Source organism: Pseudopipra pipra, chromosome 1, assembly GCF_036250125.1.
Source record: "Pseudopipra pipra isolate bDixPip1 chromosome 1, bDixPip1.hap1, whole genome shotgun sequence".
In the NCBI taxonomy this organism is placed as follows: Eukaryota; Metazoa; Chordata; class Aves; order Passeriformes; family Pipridae; genus Pseudopipra; species Pseudopipra pipra.
In genome coordinates this window covers 76,366,539-76,380,365 of record NC_087549.1, presented here as the reverse complement: position 1 = coordinate 76,380,365, position 13,827 = coordinate 76,366,539, and the positions used below count along the sequence as shown (strand labels likewise).

The following is a 13,827-nucleotide window of genomic DNA, read 5'->3' as shown; positions in this document are numbered from 1 at the left end:
GTAATTGTAAATGTTTTCCTCATTTTCTGGTTGGATATCTGTTTATAGGGTACACTCGATGTAGGACTAATTGATTCTGTCTGTGCTGCTGACAATCCAGATAGGTAAGTCAGAACCATGCCTGGTGACTTTCTTTTTCTCCTTTCTCTAACCAAAATCAGATGCTTTATACTTTAGTCTCTGTGTTCTACTGGCTACAGGCATTAAAGTGGTTCATTATTCCCTCCCTCTTCATAGTACTGTTAAAACATGTCCATGGAATAGGAATGATGGCACACTTTGTGGGGGCTTTAATAACTTCCCTGACACCGCTTCATGTATGAACTCTTCAGCTCCTAAAGTGATCGAAAAGTAGAAGATTTTTTTTCTGTTCAGCTTCTCATGCATGAATGTTGTATTCTTCAGGGACGAAAATTCTTTCCCAGAATGAAAATGTCTTGTAACAAAGAAGACAGCGCAGTATAAAACCAACAAAACCATCAGGATATTCTTAGTTTTTGAACTACTAACAATGTTTTAGGGGATAAAAAGTAATCTGGGTTCAGACTATGACTCTGGTTATAAGGTTACTGGCTGTGAGGTGTTATTTGTACTGTCGGAGTTCACTCCAGTTTCTCTTCATTGCACATGTGTGAAACAGCTGGTTTTAAGTTACTGCTTTGTCCTTGGTCTGCCAAGACACTGATACCAGAAGTAACAGTGATTACAAGCCCAGGTTTCCTAAGCAATGCAACACAAATGTCCAGACCGTACACAATTTTAAGTTAGCAGTTCTCCTGTTAATATAAATTAAGCATTTCTCTTGTAAGCATTTTTCACATGGATTTTTTTGTCTTATAATCTTTTTTTGTTTTAGTTCTCTGATTTTAAATAAGGATGGAAGGATTTTCAGTTAGGAAACAAATTTGACTAATATAGATTATTTTTATCTTGACACATATAAACCCCTCGTAGCTCAAAAGAGAGAAGCGAGCAGACAGATGATTTGAATCTATATTCAGAAAGAATCCCAAGAACTGGGTTTCCATCTTTTTCCTAGACTGGGAAGGAGGAGAGGGGAGTCTGGAAGGTTGGCTACTGTTGATCATAATCTCCTGTTTGATAGCTTGATCTGCCTTAGTTTATACCTTAAGTCTCTCCTTTTTCAGTTCTTTTGCTACAGCTTCTGTCCTGTATATCTCATTATCCAGCTTTGTAGAGCATGCTCCATGTAGCTCAATCTAAAGCTGCCTCCTCTTCACACATTTTAAAAAATGGTCAACAAAACTCTCTGTTCGGTTCACGTGCCCATTTCTTTCCTCATCCACCACCCTTTCTGACTCATGTAGCACTTCAGCACACAGTCAGTGTGGCCAAGAACTTGGGTTCTGATCACTCTCTTCCACTTCTCTACGGTACCAGTGGGCATTAGCTGTAGGTAACACTTAGATAACCTTTAAAATAACTTACACACTTCTCTTGTTACTTGATTTACTGTAACCTCCCTTCACACAGTTTTCTAATTTTTCCTCCTAGTAGTTATATTTACTTTGTTCTTTATCCTGTCAGCCATCTAGCTTTTATGTGGCACACTGGTTTTGGAGAATGATATCATATTTGGGTGAATCCATCCCCATAAACAGTTTTTGGATTCTAATTTCTACCCAGTTACCTTCTTCCAACAACTGTAAAAAGCAATCTTGTCAGCTTCTCGTGCTTGGGGTGGCCCAGACAGCATTGTTCCCATTTACTACATCCAATACAGTTATTTTGAAAAACTCTGTGCTCCAGGATGAAAACATTAATGGTAAAGGGTTAAAGAAGTGTTTGTAGGCTGAGGAACCTGCCTCTCTAATCCAGAGAGACATCAGCACACTTCACTTGGGCTAGTTCTTCATGCTTCAGTAAATCCTGGTGTAGGATTGGATAAAAGCCAGACTCTCATTAAAAATAGATTGTATTCTCTGTGAATTGGGTTGCACTGCATTAAAAATAAAAGACTCTTGTGTTCACATGCTGCTTCACTATAGACCTTTGTAAACTTTAGTTTGTTTTAGCTAATGTAACTACTGAAGCAGACACTCCAAATAGATCTGACCCTGAAACAGAGTTCTGATTCACATCTAAAGCTGATTAAAGATTGGAAGTTTTTCTCACCACAGATTTATTTTGAGATAGGACAAGTTGCAATTTAATGTAAACTTTCCCACCATTCAGAAACCTAGCATTTTGGTGTGAATCTAACATAACCGAGTCTTTTAAAATGCTTAATATTTCTTTTTAGGTGATAAATAAATAAAGCTTTAGAGGTGGACAGTATTTGTCTGAATAGAAAATGGAAACAATGGACAGTCTTTATGATTATGGAGAGTGAGATAAACAGTACATATGTTGATTGTAAAGGCTTTTTCAATTGTCATTTATTTTCATAGACCCAACTCGTTTGTGATCATCACTGCTAATCGTGTTCTTCACTGTAATGCTGACACTCCTGAAGAGATGCATCACTGGATAACCCTGCTCCAGAGGTCAAAGGGGGACACTAGAGTGGAGGGACAAGAATTCATTGTGAGGGGTAAGAACTGAGGGGGGCAGTAAAGTAAATAACATCTATTACGTGTTGAAGAGACTGTCCCCACAATACAATCTGGTAATATGCCAGCATGGTAGAGTTGGAGACATATCTTTGTATGGTGGAGTTTACTCACAAATTAATACAGCTGAAATTATATTCCTGCTGTACCATGTAAGAAAACACTGTAATGATGACAAAAATGTTTTTGTAAGTTGACGGAAGAATTTTTCTAGTGAAATATCAAAATCGAAAAAGTTTTTGTATTAATTTTATTGTCTTTATTATTTAATTGTTTGAGAATTTACTCAAAGTTGTTTAATATGTGAGCTTATCAATTTTACATATGTTTTTGTTGTTCAAAGTATAAAACTAACTTCTGTATACAACCTAGTTTTGTCCAACTCACTCTGTTCAAGAAAAAAAAATGTGATTCAAATTGTATCTTGAGTAGGATGGCTACACAAGGAAGTAAAGAACAACCCAAAGATGTCTTCCTTAAAACTGAAGAAGCGTTGGTTTGTTTTGACACACAATTCTTTGGACTACTACAAGAGTTCGGAGAAAAATGCATTGAAATTGGGTACATTGGTCCTGAACAGCCTCTGCTCAGTGGTCCCACCTGATGAAAAGATCTTCAAAGAGACAGGTAATTGTTTGCTCTTGTTCAAATATGCCTTCAGTTGCCTGCTGTCCTTCTAGCTAGTAATGCAACAAACAATGCATAAGAATACTTTAAATGGATTATTAAGGGTGCAGTTCAATGAACAAATCAGGTTCCTAACTCACTGAGGTGTTTTACAGGGACTTATTGGGTGAAAAACTGAGGTAGTGTATACAGGAATAAAATTTGTTCTCACCTGTATTCAAATTATCATAGACTAATACTGTTGCTAAGTTAGTGTTCACACTTACGCTTACACATCAAGGACTTGAGGAAAGACATATGGGTAGCACTCTCCTCATACATTATTTTATATGCTCAGGAACTATGAGGCCTAACATTGGTAGAGCAGGTATAGGGAGATCCAGAATAAGAGTCCAGTTTGTGGTAACCTACATACTGCACTTGAGTCAGCTCCTCTGTGTGTTTTCAAAACTGGTTTTCAACTCAGAAATGTCTGTTTGCAAATGAGAAGCGACTGTTGACAGTCCTGTATAAGCTCATTGGGGTCACTGACACTTCAAAGAGGCTTTCACTAGTGAAAGATGAAACACATTTCCTTTAATTAAACCTGCTTCATAAAAAGCCTATACAATGATACAGAGAGAGAATTTGAACTGAAATGCTCTTCCTATCATACTTGCCACTTCATTCGTGTAAAATTAATAACTTCTTTACAGAAGAGATAGTTCGTGCTTTATACCTGTTTGTATGTGTGCCACAGATAATTAAAGACTCTCATGTACAAAGCAAGACTGTCTCAGGTTTTCCTATTACAGACAGGACTGGAGAAGTAGGGCCACAAGCCACAAGGAGCTAACTATTCCATAGTCACTTCTGTGGTGCTTACAGTCACTTCTGCTAAGATTACTGGATAAAATGGGAGGCTGCATGATGCATAGTTGTACTCCAAGGTTACTCATAGGATCTCTTAAAGGAGAGAATCTCCTTTAATATCATAGTATCTGTATTATGATACTTAATGACTCATACAACTTACTAGCTCCTGGAAAACTGCCAGCATGGTCCAGGATGCAGCACTCAGTGTCTGATGGGATGCAGCTTTTATGGCTAATAATTTCACTGTTGTGCTAGGTTACTGGAATGTAACTGTGTATGGACGCAAACACTGTTACCGTCTCTATACAAAATTGCTTAATGAGGCGACCCGCTGGTCAAGTGCCATCCAGAACGTGATTGACACAAAAGCACCAATTGATACTCCAACGCAGCAACTTATTCAGGATATTAAGGTAGGCACAAGCAGGATGGGGAGGGGTGAGAAAGAATGGTTGCTTAAGTCTTTTTTATTTTGGCTTAGCCAAAATAAAGCAGAAAATTAAGTTTTAATCACACAGTGCCACAGACTGACTTTGTGAAACCTGAATGTATTCACTGACCTGATAAAGGAATTTCTATCTAAGCAGTAGAAGAGCAAAGTATGAAGTGAAACTTGGAGGGCAAAAGGGATAACCTTTTTCCATGAAAACATTAACAACTTTTACTGGTTTGTGTAACTTGATAGGCACGATTGCACCTGGCAGTAGAGCACAGTGTACAGGTTCATAGCAGACAGGTTCATGGCAGACCTGTTTGGCTGTGTCCACAGTGAGCTGAGTCCACACCAGGATGTGGACTAGACAGCTCTTTGATTTTTTTTGTCATTATGCTTCTTTTCTTGTTCTATGATAACATGGGCTCAGTGTCTCATGTATCTGTGTGATGAGAAATATATTCAATTAATGCTTACTGGTTTATGGTCCCATTGGGGACAGTGCATGCATAGCCAGAGAATGTCCTTCTGGAGCTTTTTGCTAATCTGCTTTTATGAGAGAGGATGATGATTCTCAGAAGAGAGCAAAGGAATAGGCAAGGGGGGAGAACTGCTACTGACCTTTTTCCTTAGAGAGTACCATCTCTTCTCTCATGCAAAAGAAGTATTAAGTCCTCAATTCAAAGACTATGAATGCTGTTCTTCAGAGCAGGAGAAATATGTGGAAGTTCAGGACTGGTAGGAGACAGTGGTCACATCTGTCAAACTTGGCCTAAGCAGAACAGTAAGAGCATTATTTAGATGTCAGAGTGGGTGCATCAGGTTTACAGCAACACCGTGCCAGGGCTATTTTGTTATGGTAGCTCCTGCAGTTTCTAAAGGCCAATTAGTTTCAAAAAGGCCCATTAGTTTTGCTGGAGAAATACTTTTAAATAAAACTTGAATGTCTTAATTCCCGTTACGAAATTCTGGAGTAAAAATGAATTGTGAAATGAAAACACAGTTCAAAAACTGTTATGTGTCCTGCAGCTCTGCTGTAGTTTGTTTTTTACTGCACAGATAAAGGAAGTTTATCCAAGGCCTGAGGTTAGCAGGTACTGAGCATTCATAGCCCACAACGTGCCACGGCACCCACAGTACCCACAACCAGATTTAGCACCAAATAGTGCTGGTAACACTAATGACTCAGTTTTTTCACAACCAACCTAAGGGCACAAAGCATTGCATTATTCCTAATGCTGGACCCCAAATCCTACTTTTTTCATATCCCAACAGGAAAACTGCCTGAATGCTGATGTGGTTGAACAGATTTATAAGAGGAATCCTATTCTCCGTTACACTCATCATCCGCTGCACTCGCCATTACTGCCACTGCCATATGGGGACATCAATCTAAACTGTAAGTTTTTCAATAACAGAAACACTTTTCCTTATGAAAGACTAAACTAGAGGATGGGATTTTTAAGTCAGCGAGCTACAGTGAAGTAAAGGTAGGCCAAATATATGTTTATAATACAAATAGACAAGTTTCCCTGTTCTGAGAATAGCAGTTTGCCTAGCATAGAGCCTTGGGGTTATATTACAGAAGGGAAGGTTGCTACTGCCTTCAGCAGCACAGCTAAGACTGAGTTTGAAAAGCCTTGCCCTGAAATAAGCAACTAAACACTATTCATTCAGTCTCCTTGAATCATATTCTCTTTCTCAAGTCATTGTTACTTCCTATCCCATGTGGGGAGCTGCAGCAGCCACAACTTCCAATTAACAAGTGTAAGTTTCATCAGATGTGATGGAAAGCCCTATTTATGGGAATCAACATCTAAGTGTACATGAAAGAAGAAATGCTTTATTTACTTCTAAAATTAGTGTAATCATGTCTTTTAATATCCTTGATTCAACCACTAACTTAGAAGTCTTTTTGGAATGAATGGTTCAGATCTATTGATGGTTGTGAACTTGGTGTCCTTAAATGGATTTGGTTATCTTAGTTTGCAACTGCATATTAAACAAGATATGACTCAGGCCACAAGTTTCATCCCTGGGAGGAGGATGGGAGGTCACACAACCAAAAGTGAAGGTATTTCAAGTAAGACTTTCTGGTAACTCAAGTGATACCCTTCTACTCAAATGACAAGGAAAATCCTAGGACAAACCTTTCTTTTCTCTTGCCCCTCCTACTGTTCAGTGGCAAGGCACAGTTCTGTTCTTGGCACTTGAGCAGATTGTCCTGTATGGGAGTGAAACATGGTTGGTCTCTATTCCCCATGGATAGGAACATCTAGCCACCTCTGAGGCAGAAGTCTTGCCAAAGTCTTCCCTTACTAAATGTAGCTCCAAAAATGGACTGATGCTTAGCTATTGCCTTGACTTGCAGTTGAGTTCTAGGTATTTTCTGTAATAGTATAATGTCAGGTTAGAAACTTCATTTTCATAACATACATCTGTACTGTATCAGAGCAATTTCTTCCATCTACCAAACCCAAGAACTCCATGGTTCTTTTAAGGAGATTGTAATAGTTGTTAGCCCATGCTGAATAACCGGTAGCACAAAAACAATCACCACCTTTTTCAGCATTCAAAAAGCAAATTGCCATGTCATAGCAATGATTTTGTTTAGTAGCATTGTTTGGGTTTAATTAAAATGCTACTGCTGTAGACAAAAATGATGCCATGTATCTTTGTTACTTTCCATAACACAGTTATGCTTTACCTTATTTATGATCTGATCATGTTTTCAGTGTCTTGTGACTGCAAAAAAGTGATACAACACTTCATCAGTGTGTGTTGCTCTGGAAGGAAGACTCTCCATCACAAAAAACTGATCAATCAAGATACACTTTTTCCATTATGTTGTCAGAAAATGGCAAAGTGGGATTTCATTAAATTCAGAACAAATCTCAATAGCAAAATAACTCATAAAATGAGTTTGCATCATACATCTGAAATGAAAAATACCTGTTCTAATATCCTGCATAATAAGGGTCATAGAGTATCATTAAGCAATTCCCAAGTAAAGCCTGTGTGCTTTTTCTTTTATGTCTCGGTCTAAGAATCTTTCTCCTTATTGTTCTTTTGTAGTGCTGAAAGACAAAGGCTACACAACTCTGCAGGATGAAGCCATCAAGATATTTAATTCTTTACAGCAGCTGGAATCTATGTCTGATCCCATCCCTATAATCCAAGGTATCCTCCAAACAGGACATGATTTACGACCCCTCCGAGATGAGCTCTACTGTCAGCTCATCAAGCAAACCAATAAAGTGCCTAACCCTGGAAGCGTGGGGAACCTCTATAGTTGGCAAATACTCACCTGCATGAGTTGCACATTTCTGCCGAGTCGCAGCATCCTCAAATATCTCAAGTTTCATCTCAAAAGGTGAGAAGCTTTGAAGTACTAAAGCAAGAAATTAAGTTTCTTCACTCATTGTTTTCTTCACCATGACTTGTATCAGTGTTTAGATATCCTGAAGTGAGACTTGAAGATGCATTTACTTAGTGTATTGGTTATGCCAAACAGTGAATCTAAAAAAAAAATGTAGGAAAAGTGTCTATGAGTTATCTAGATGGAATTACACTCATTTGAAGAATCAAAAAAAAACCACAAAATTGAATGCACAATTTGTTAATGTTGATAAAAGGAGGGCTTTCTGTAACTGTATAAACTTGTTTAAATGATTTGCAGCCCATACCACTAGGTCCTATTATCAACTGTTCAAATCAACCTGTTAAAAATTCTTCATCCTGCTTTACCTTAATTTTATAAGGTACATGTCATGCACATAAAAGAACATTATGATATTTAAAGATGTATTTGAGGTAAAAGCATAGGATTGCAAATCTAATTTTAAAATATTAGTGACCATTAAAAAGATAATAAATCATTCTCGATAGTTCAGCATTAACCAGAATATGGAGTTCTTCTTGCTGTGATGCAACAGAAGAATGCAGAGTATGTAATTAGGAAAGTTAGTCCACCAAGAAACTGTTCTCAATAATTTAAAAGTCTTTGTGCTAGAGCATCAACTTTGTCAATCACTTTGCTAAATCTAGTTGTTTTATAATATTTGTAAAATACTTGTAATGAAAATACATCTTTGAACCAAATTGAGGTAGGTAAAAAATGGTCTTTATATAACTGTTAAAATGAAAAAATTCAACATTGAATCACTTTCTCAGTTTAACTCACCTCCTAATTAAAAGAAAATGCAGCTGATACATTTAAAGGTTGGTTTCAATACCGTAGACGCATAATCATCTTACAGCATATCTGTAATTCTGCAGTAATCTTTTTATGCCTTGCAGATCACAAATCACTGTACTTTTTCACATAAATTTAACCTGAGTAGCTCTAAGGAGCTGATATTTTATCACTGGAAGTATTATAGAAACACTCTGTACTGAAAGCTACCGAAATTCAACAATTTTCAATAATTGAGAGTTGAGTTCATTAAAGTAGCTAATGAATATTCATAGGACTAACCACTGAACAGTAAGGTCTGGAGAGAATCTTTTAGAAAATCAGGAATAAAAATCAAGTGACACTACAGCAAAAGTGAGCAGTCAAACATGTTTTATTGCTTTTTTCTGTAGTACCTTAGTGCAGTTTAGTCTTCATTCAGCAACTGTTACTGACATAAAGGGGAGTTGATTACAAGAAGGTTTGCACAGTTATCTTGCTGTCAAATCTGAATTGTTGTAAGATTCCTGTAGTTAATGCTATGAAGGGCATTCAGGTTTTTCTTTCCATTAGGTTTGTAGAACATAATGATGGAAGTACATTACATTTACCACAGTAAATCAGTCAGAAGTTAGAACACTTTCCTTGACAGTGAAGATAAACCTTGGAGCATGTCAATTCAATAGTGTACTGGATACAGAAGTACTTTCAGGGGAAAAAAAATTCTCAAATAAGTAAACTTCCTGTTTCACTGACTGGCAGCTTGAAGTCATAAGCTTTGTCTCACAGGGTTCGTGACCAGTTTCCAGGAACTGAAATGGAGAAATACGCACTTTTTACTTATGAATCTCTGAAGAAAACCAAAAGCAGAGAGTTTGTGCCATCACGGGATGAAATAGAAGCACTGATTGGCCGGCAGGAAATGACATCCACAGTTTATTGCCATGGTGGGGGCTCCTGTAAGATTACAATCAACTCACACACTACAGCTGGAGAGGTGAGAAGTGGTGACAGAATGTCTTTGGAACAAAATCACTGTGTCCATTTATGTGCCAGTTCAGGCAGCAGTAGCGTTAAACTTTGGGAGCACTGGAGCCTTCTCTGCTGGCTTTTCCTTTCAGGGAAGGGAAGGCTTACAGAGCTGTCCCTCCAGCCCCCCAGTGTGTTCTGAAGAAATCCCTGCTATAAAAACTGTCTTTATGCTGCAGAGGATCACCCAAGTATAGTTCCTTCTTATAGGAGGAATTACAGGAAAAACTAAGCAATTCAGCAGAGGCATTACTGGAATAACTTCAGTTGATATTGGTGTGTATGAGTTGCTACCTAAAAATGGAAGACTCTTGCTGAGTTAGTGAAATACAGGGGTTGGCCAGGAGACAGCACATGCATATTCTGAAAGAATAAAAATTAAAGTGGAATTTGACAACAATTAATAATGCTGATAAGAACAAATTAGCAATGTTTTTAGCCTAATATAAAACCTAGCTTTGAATTTTCTTCTAATTACGTGTCTTACTCTGTGGTGCTGCTTTTCCATGCTATGGTTTTTTTCATGTGCTGTTTTTCATTTAGGTGGTTGAAAAGTTAATTCGTGGTTTGGCCATGGAGGATAGCAGAAATATGTTTGCTTTGTTTGAATACAACGGAACTACTGATAAAGCAATTGAAAGCAGAACCATTGTAGCTGATGTCTTGGCAAAGTTTGAAAAGTGAGTGTGCCTCTCCTTCTCTCTCTCCACTCTAATAAGTAGCAATTAAATAAATTTCCAATGTCAATAATGCTGAATTTTCTCCTTTTGCTTGTTTGTGATGATGCAGCTGAATTACACACAGAGGCATTTCTGGAACAAAAGCATCTTTTTTTCTTTTTTCTTAAAAGAATTAATAGCCACCTATTCACTTATGTTGGTCTTCCTCTGTCCTGATACCAGTAAAGTATTATTTCTCATTACTATTTCCACATTTTCTTTTCCATTACTACAAATTTTTCCACCATTTACCAGCATTGTGTCTGGGAGAACTGAACTCCAGGTCATCATTGCCTTTCCAGCTGTCTGTTGCCTAACTTCATGTGGAAGTCACCACAGTACAGCTCACCACTACATTTTTCTTACCAGTAAAATTACAACCACCCATAGCACTGTAGTAAGAAAAATGTAATACAAGCCTAAATACCTCTGTCATCCCTATATTGTACGCATGGCAATCAGCCTCTTTTATCCACTTAATAATGGGGGGGGAAAGGAATGTTTTAAGTCTTGTGCAGTTCCATTTTATAACAGGACTTAATGATGTTGCTTTTATTAACACCTGACTGAGCCACAAATCAAATTTTATTAAGAGAATTTGGGTTAGAAATAGTTGACTGAGAATTGAATGAGAACTGAGTCAACATTTGTAAGTCCTTGATTTTGCTGTAGGCTTTAAACACACAGACACACATAAAGCAAGGTTCAGCTGATTCTTTGCTTATATTTCTGAGGTGTCAATTTAGAAAAGAGGTTGGTTTCACAGGTCTGATCTCTCTCTCTCTCTCTCTCTCTTTCTCTTTACACAACGCTGAAGGCTTGCTGCCACTGCTGAAGCTGGGGAGATGCACTGGAAGTTCTACTTCAAGCTCTACTGCTTCCTGGACACAGAAAATGTCCCAAAAGATAGTGTGGAATTTGCCTTTATGTTTGAGCAGGTAAAGGACAAGGGTTCAGTTTTGAGGCACTTTTAAGAGGAGGAAAAAAGCAAGAGATCTAGGCAGCACAGAGGGAGTTTTGACTATGCGTCTGTTCAACTAAATGCACTACTACTCAAGCATCAGGAGCAAAGGAAGGAAGCAGTTCAGTGGTCAAAACAGACTTATCCTTACATAAGTGAAGCACATATGATTTTCCTAATGTTATGTTTCTTACTTCTGCATTACTTGTCAATTGCTTTATATGTAGTGGTAAAAAATTGGATAGCCGGGTCTCAGCTGTGTTTAAAAAAAAAAGGATAATAGTTGCTTTTAATTTTCCTCTTATTAAACCATTTTCTGAAGAAAATGTAAGAAATAAAGTGAAAAAAGTGTAATTGGCAAGCAATTAATTAATAAGAGACTCATGCTGGCAACTGTACAAAACTAATTGAGTAATAGCTTTTTATCTTTTCAAAAACCAATCGTTTCATAGGCACCTTAGTAAAATCAGTCCCGTCTCAGCAGTAACTGTAAGACAGCTATGATGAGTGGAAATACACTTAATAAATGTGCTGAGCTCAGAATGAGGCTATATTGCAAAACATAAAATGAGTTAAATGATTTATAATGAAAACTAAATGCATCAACAGTTGGATTTCTATTCTGTCAAGCCCTGTAGTTGCTCAGAAACTCACTGATGGCATTTAGTACTGTTGATTGACCTTCTACTTTTCTTCTATATTCCAAATGACTAAAAATTCTTCCAGCAGTCAGCTTCTTTCAAGTGGGCACTAGATACAGATAAAGATTTCTGTGTAAGACTAAGATTTCTGATTTCTGGCATTCACAATGCTGAGACACTGACATTCTGTTGGTAAGCAAGCCTGATGTGATCAAGAACTGACATACTTCAATTTTCATATATGTGAAGGCTTTACCCCTTCTACAGGTTCAGAAACCTCTTCATTGTAATAGAGTATTTCTTCCTTTTTCAGTTTATGTTTTAAGGCATCATATTACATCAAAAGTCTACCAAAGGCTCCTTCCAGAGCCTACTACTGTAGCTCAGTCCAGAACTGCTTTTTGTCAGCAAGGATCTGGGCAAAGGGTTGCCTTGGTTGGGCTTAGAAATGTCGTTCTGTCTGTCTGTTGTTACATATAGAGCAGTCAGCCAGTTAGTGCTTCTGTTTGGGATGAAGTTCAAACAGCAAGAAAATCCATGAGAGCTCTGCATCTGAGCTGTTACATTACATTATGGGTTTAAGAGGCAGATTCAGATAGTTTTGTGTATGAATGGCTAAAATAAGCACATTTGCTGAAGCACATTGTTTTCATGCAGTATTCTGTGCTGATTAGTGTTTAGCCAAATATTTTATGTCTTGTGAAAACCAGTAGTATTGCAGTTATAAAGCATGGCATGTTCGATCCCTACCATTAATATTACAGTAAGATATTGAAGAGGTGATGCTACATTCTAACTTCAGTTCTGGGGTTTTTTGTTTTTTTCTAATTGTCTGCTTTTGGTGTCAGTCATCAACTTTTTTCAGACAATTATGAAAATTATCTTTTGTCATTGGTTTTAGTTCTGTAGCCTCCATTATTTTAAAATTTGAATCTTTTAATAATCATAAGGCGCTGAAGGAAATCTTTCAGTTCTTCTTTCTCATTAAAATACCATCCTTCCATTTCCACAAGACAGCTCTTCCTTCTGCATGTGTACAACCTCAGGTAAACCATCTTGCATGTTTAGAGGCATATTTTGTAAATCTAAGGAAACTGTTTGTTACTTAGATGTGTATTATCTCTATGTGTTTACTAAACCTTTTAATTCCTGCATCTCCAGTCGTGAGGCGTGTTTGTTTACTCTACTAGTGTCACCTGAAAAAAAATCATAGCTGCTGCACATTTCCACAGGTTTGAACAAGTGTGCAGAGGTCTTCTTGGTTCAGAATCTCATCCCTGATGCTACAGACCACTGTGTTGTGTAGATGTTTTACTAACTTGATTTGGGATCCATTGAAGATTTATTGCTTTCCCTCAGTAAAACTACAAAGCTGTCCTAAAGTTTGGCTTGTTTGGCTGGAAACATCAGTTTTCACTGAGAGATTATTGATAGCAGTAAGCAAAACTAGATGTCTGTTTCTTCCTAATGCCCTTGAACATAAATGGCTTCTTTTCAAGCAAATGTTTAGATCCTGATTTTTCCTTTTTACATTATATTTTCCTTTTCAGTAATTCAGTTGCTCTTATATATGTGAGTTCACTAAAACCTGTACAGTAACAGTAATTCCCATTCAGCAGGTTTCCTCAGTTGCCTTGCAGTTCTTCTGGTAAACCTAGTTTTACCCAGTTTAACAAGTTTGTCAAAAGATTTACCACATTTCATTTATTTAATGGATCATTTATTTCAGATCCTGGCTTTGCCTGGCAATAAATTTACTTCCCATTTCTCTCTAATTCTTTTCAAAGACTGGTTTATACATAAAAAGCTACCTTT

At 37.4% G+C, this 13,827-nt stretch overlaps 1 protein-coding gene across 2 annotated transcripts in view; it reads left to right on the top strand.

Moving 5' to 3' along the window:
* The window catches only part of MYO10 (myosin X), a 162,905-nt gene that overhangs the window by 146,341 nt on the left and 2,737 nt on the right, over positions 1-13,827 (top strand). The window contains exons 30-39 of one of the 2 annotated variants that reach the window (XM_064661738.1): positions 49-104; positions 2,412-2,554; positions 3,006-3,200; positions 4,311-4,468; positions 5,764-5,887; positions 7,564-7,861; positions 9,452-9,659; positions 10,235-10,371; positions 11,228-11,348; positions 12,963-13,827. In XM_064661738.1, the coding sequence (XP_064517808.1) occupies positions 49-104; positions 2,412-2,554; positions 3,006-3,200; positions 4,311-4,468; positions 5,764-5,887; positions 7,564-7,861; positions 9,452-9,659; positions 10,235-10,371; positions 11,228-11,348; positions 12,963-13,121 (1,599 nt within the window). In that variant the 3' untranslated portion in view covers positions 13,122-13,827. The remainder of the gene's footprint in view (positions 1-48; positions 105-2,411; positions 2,555-3,005; positions 3,201-4,310; positions 4,469-5,763; positions 5,888-7,563; positions 7,862-9,451; positions 9,660-10,234; positions 10,372-11,227; positions 11,349-12,962) is intronic. The other variant, XM_064661733.1, reaches the window with a different exon arrangement.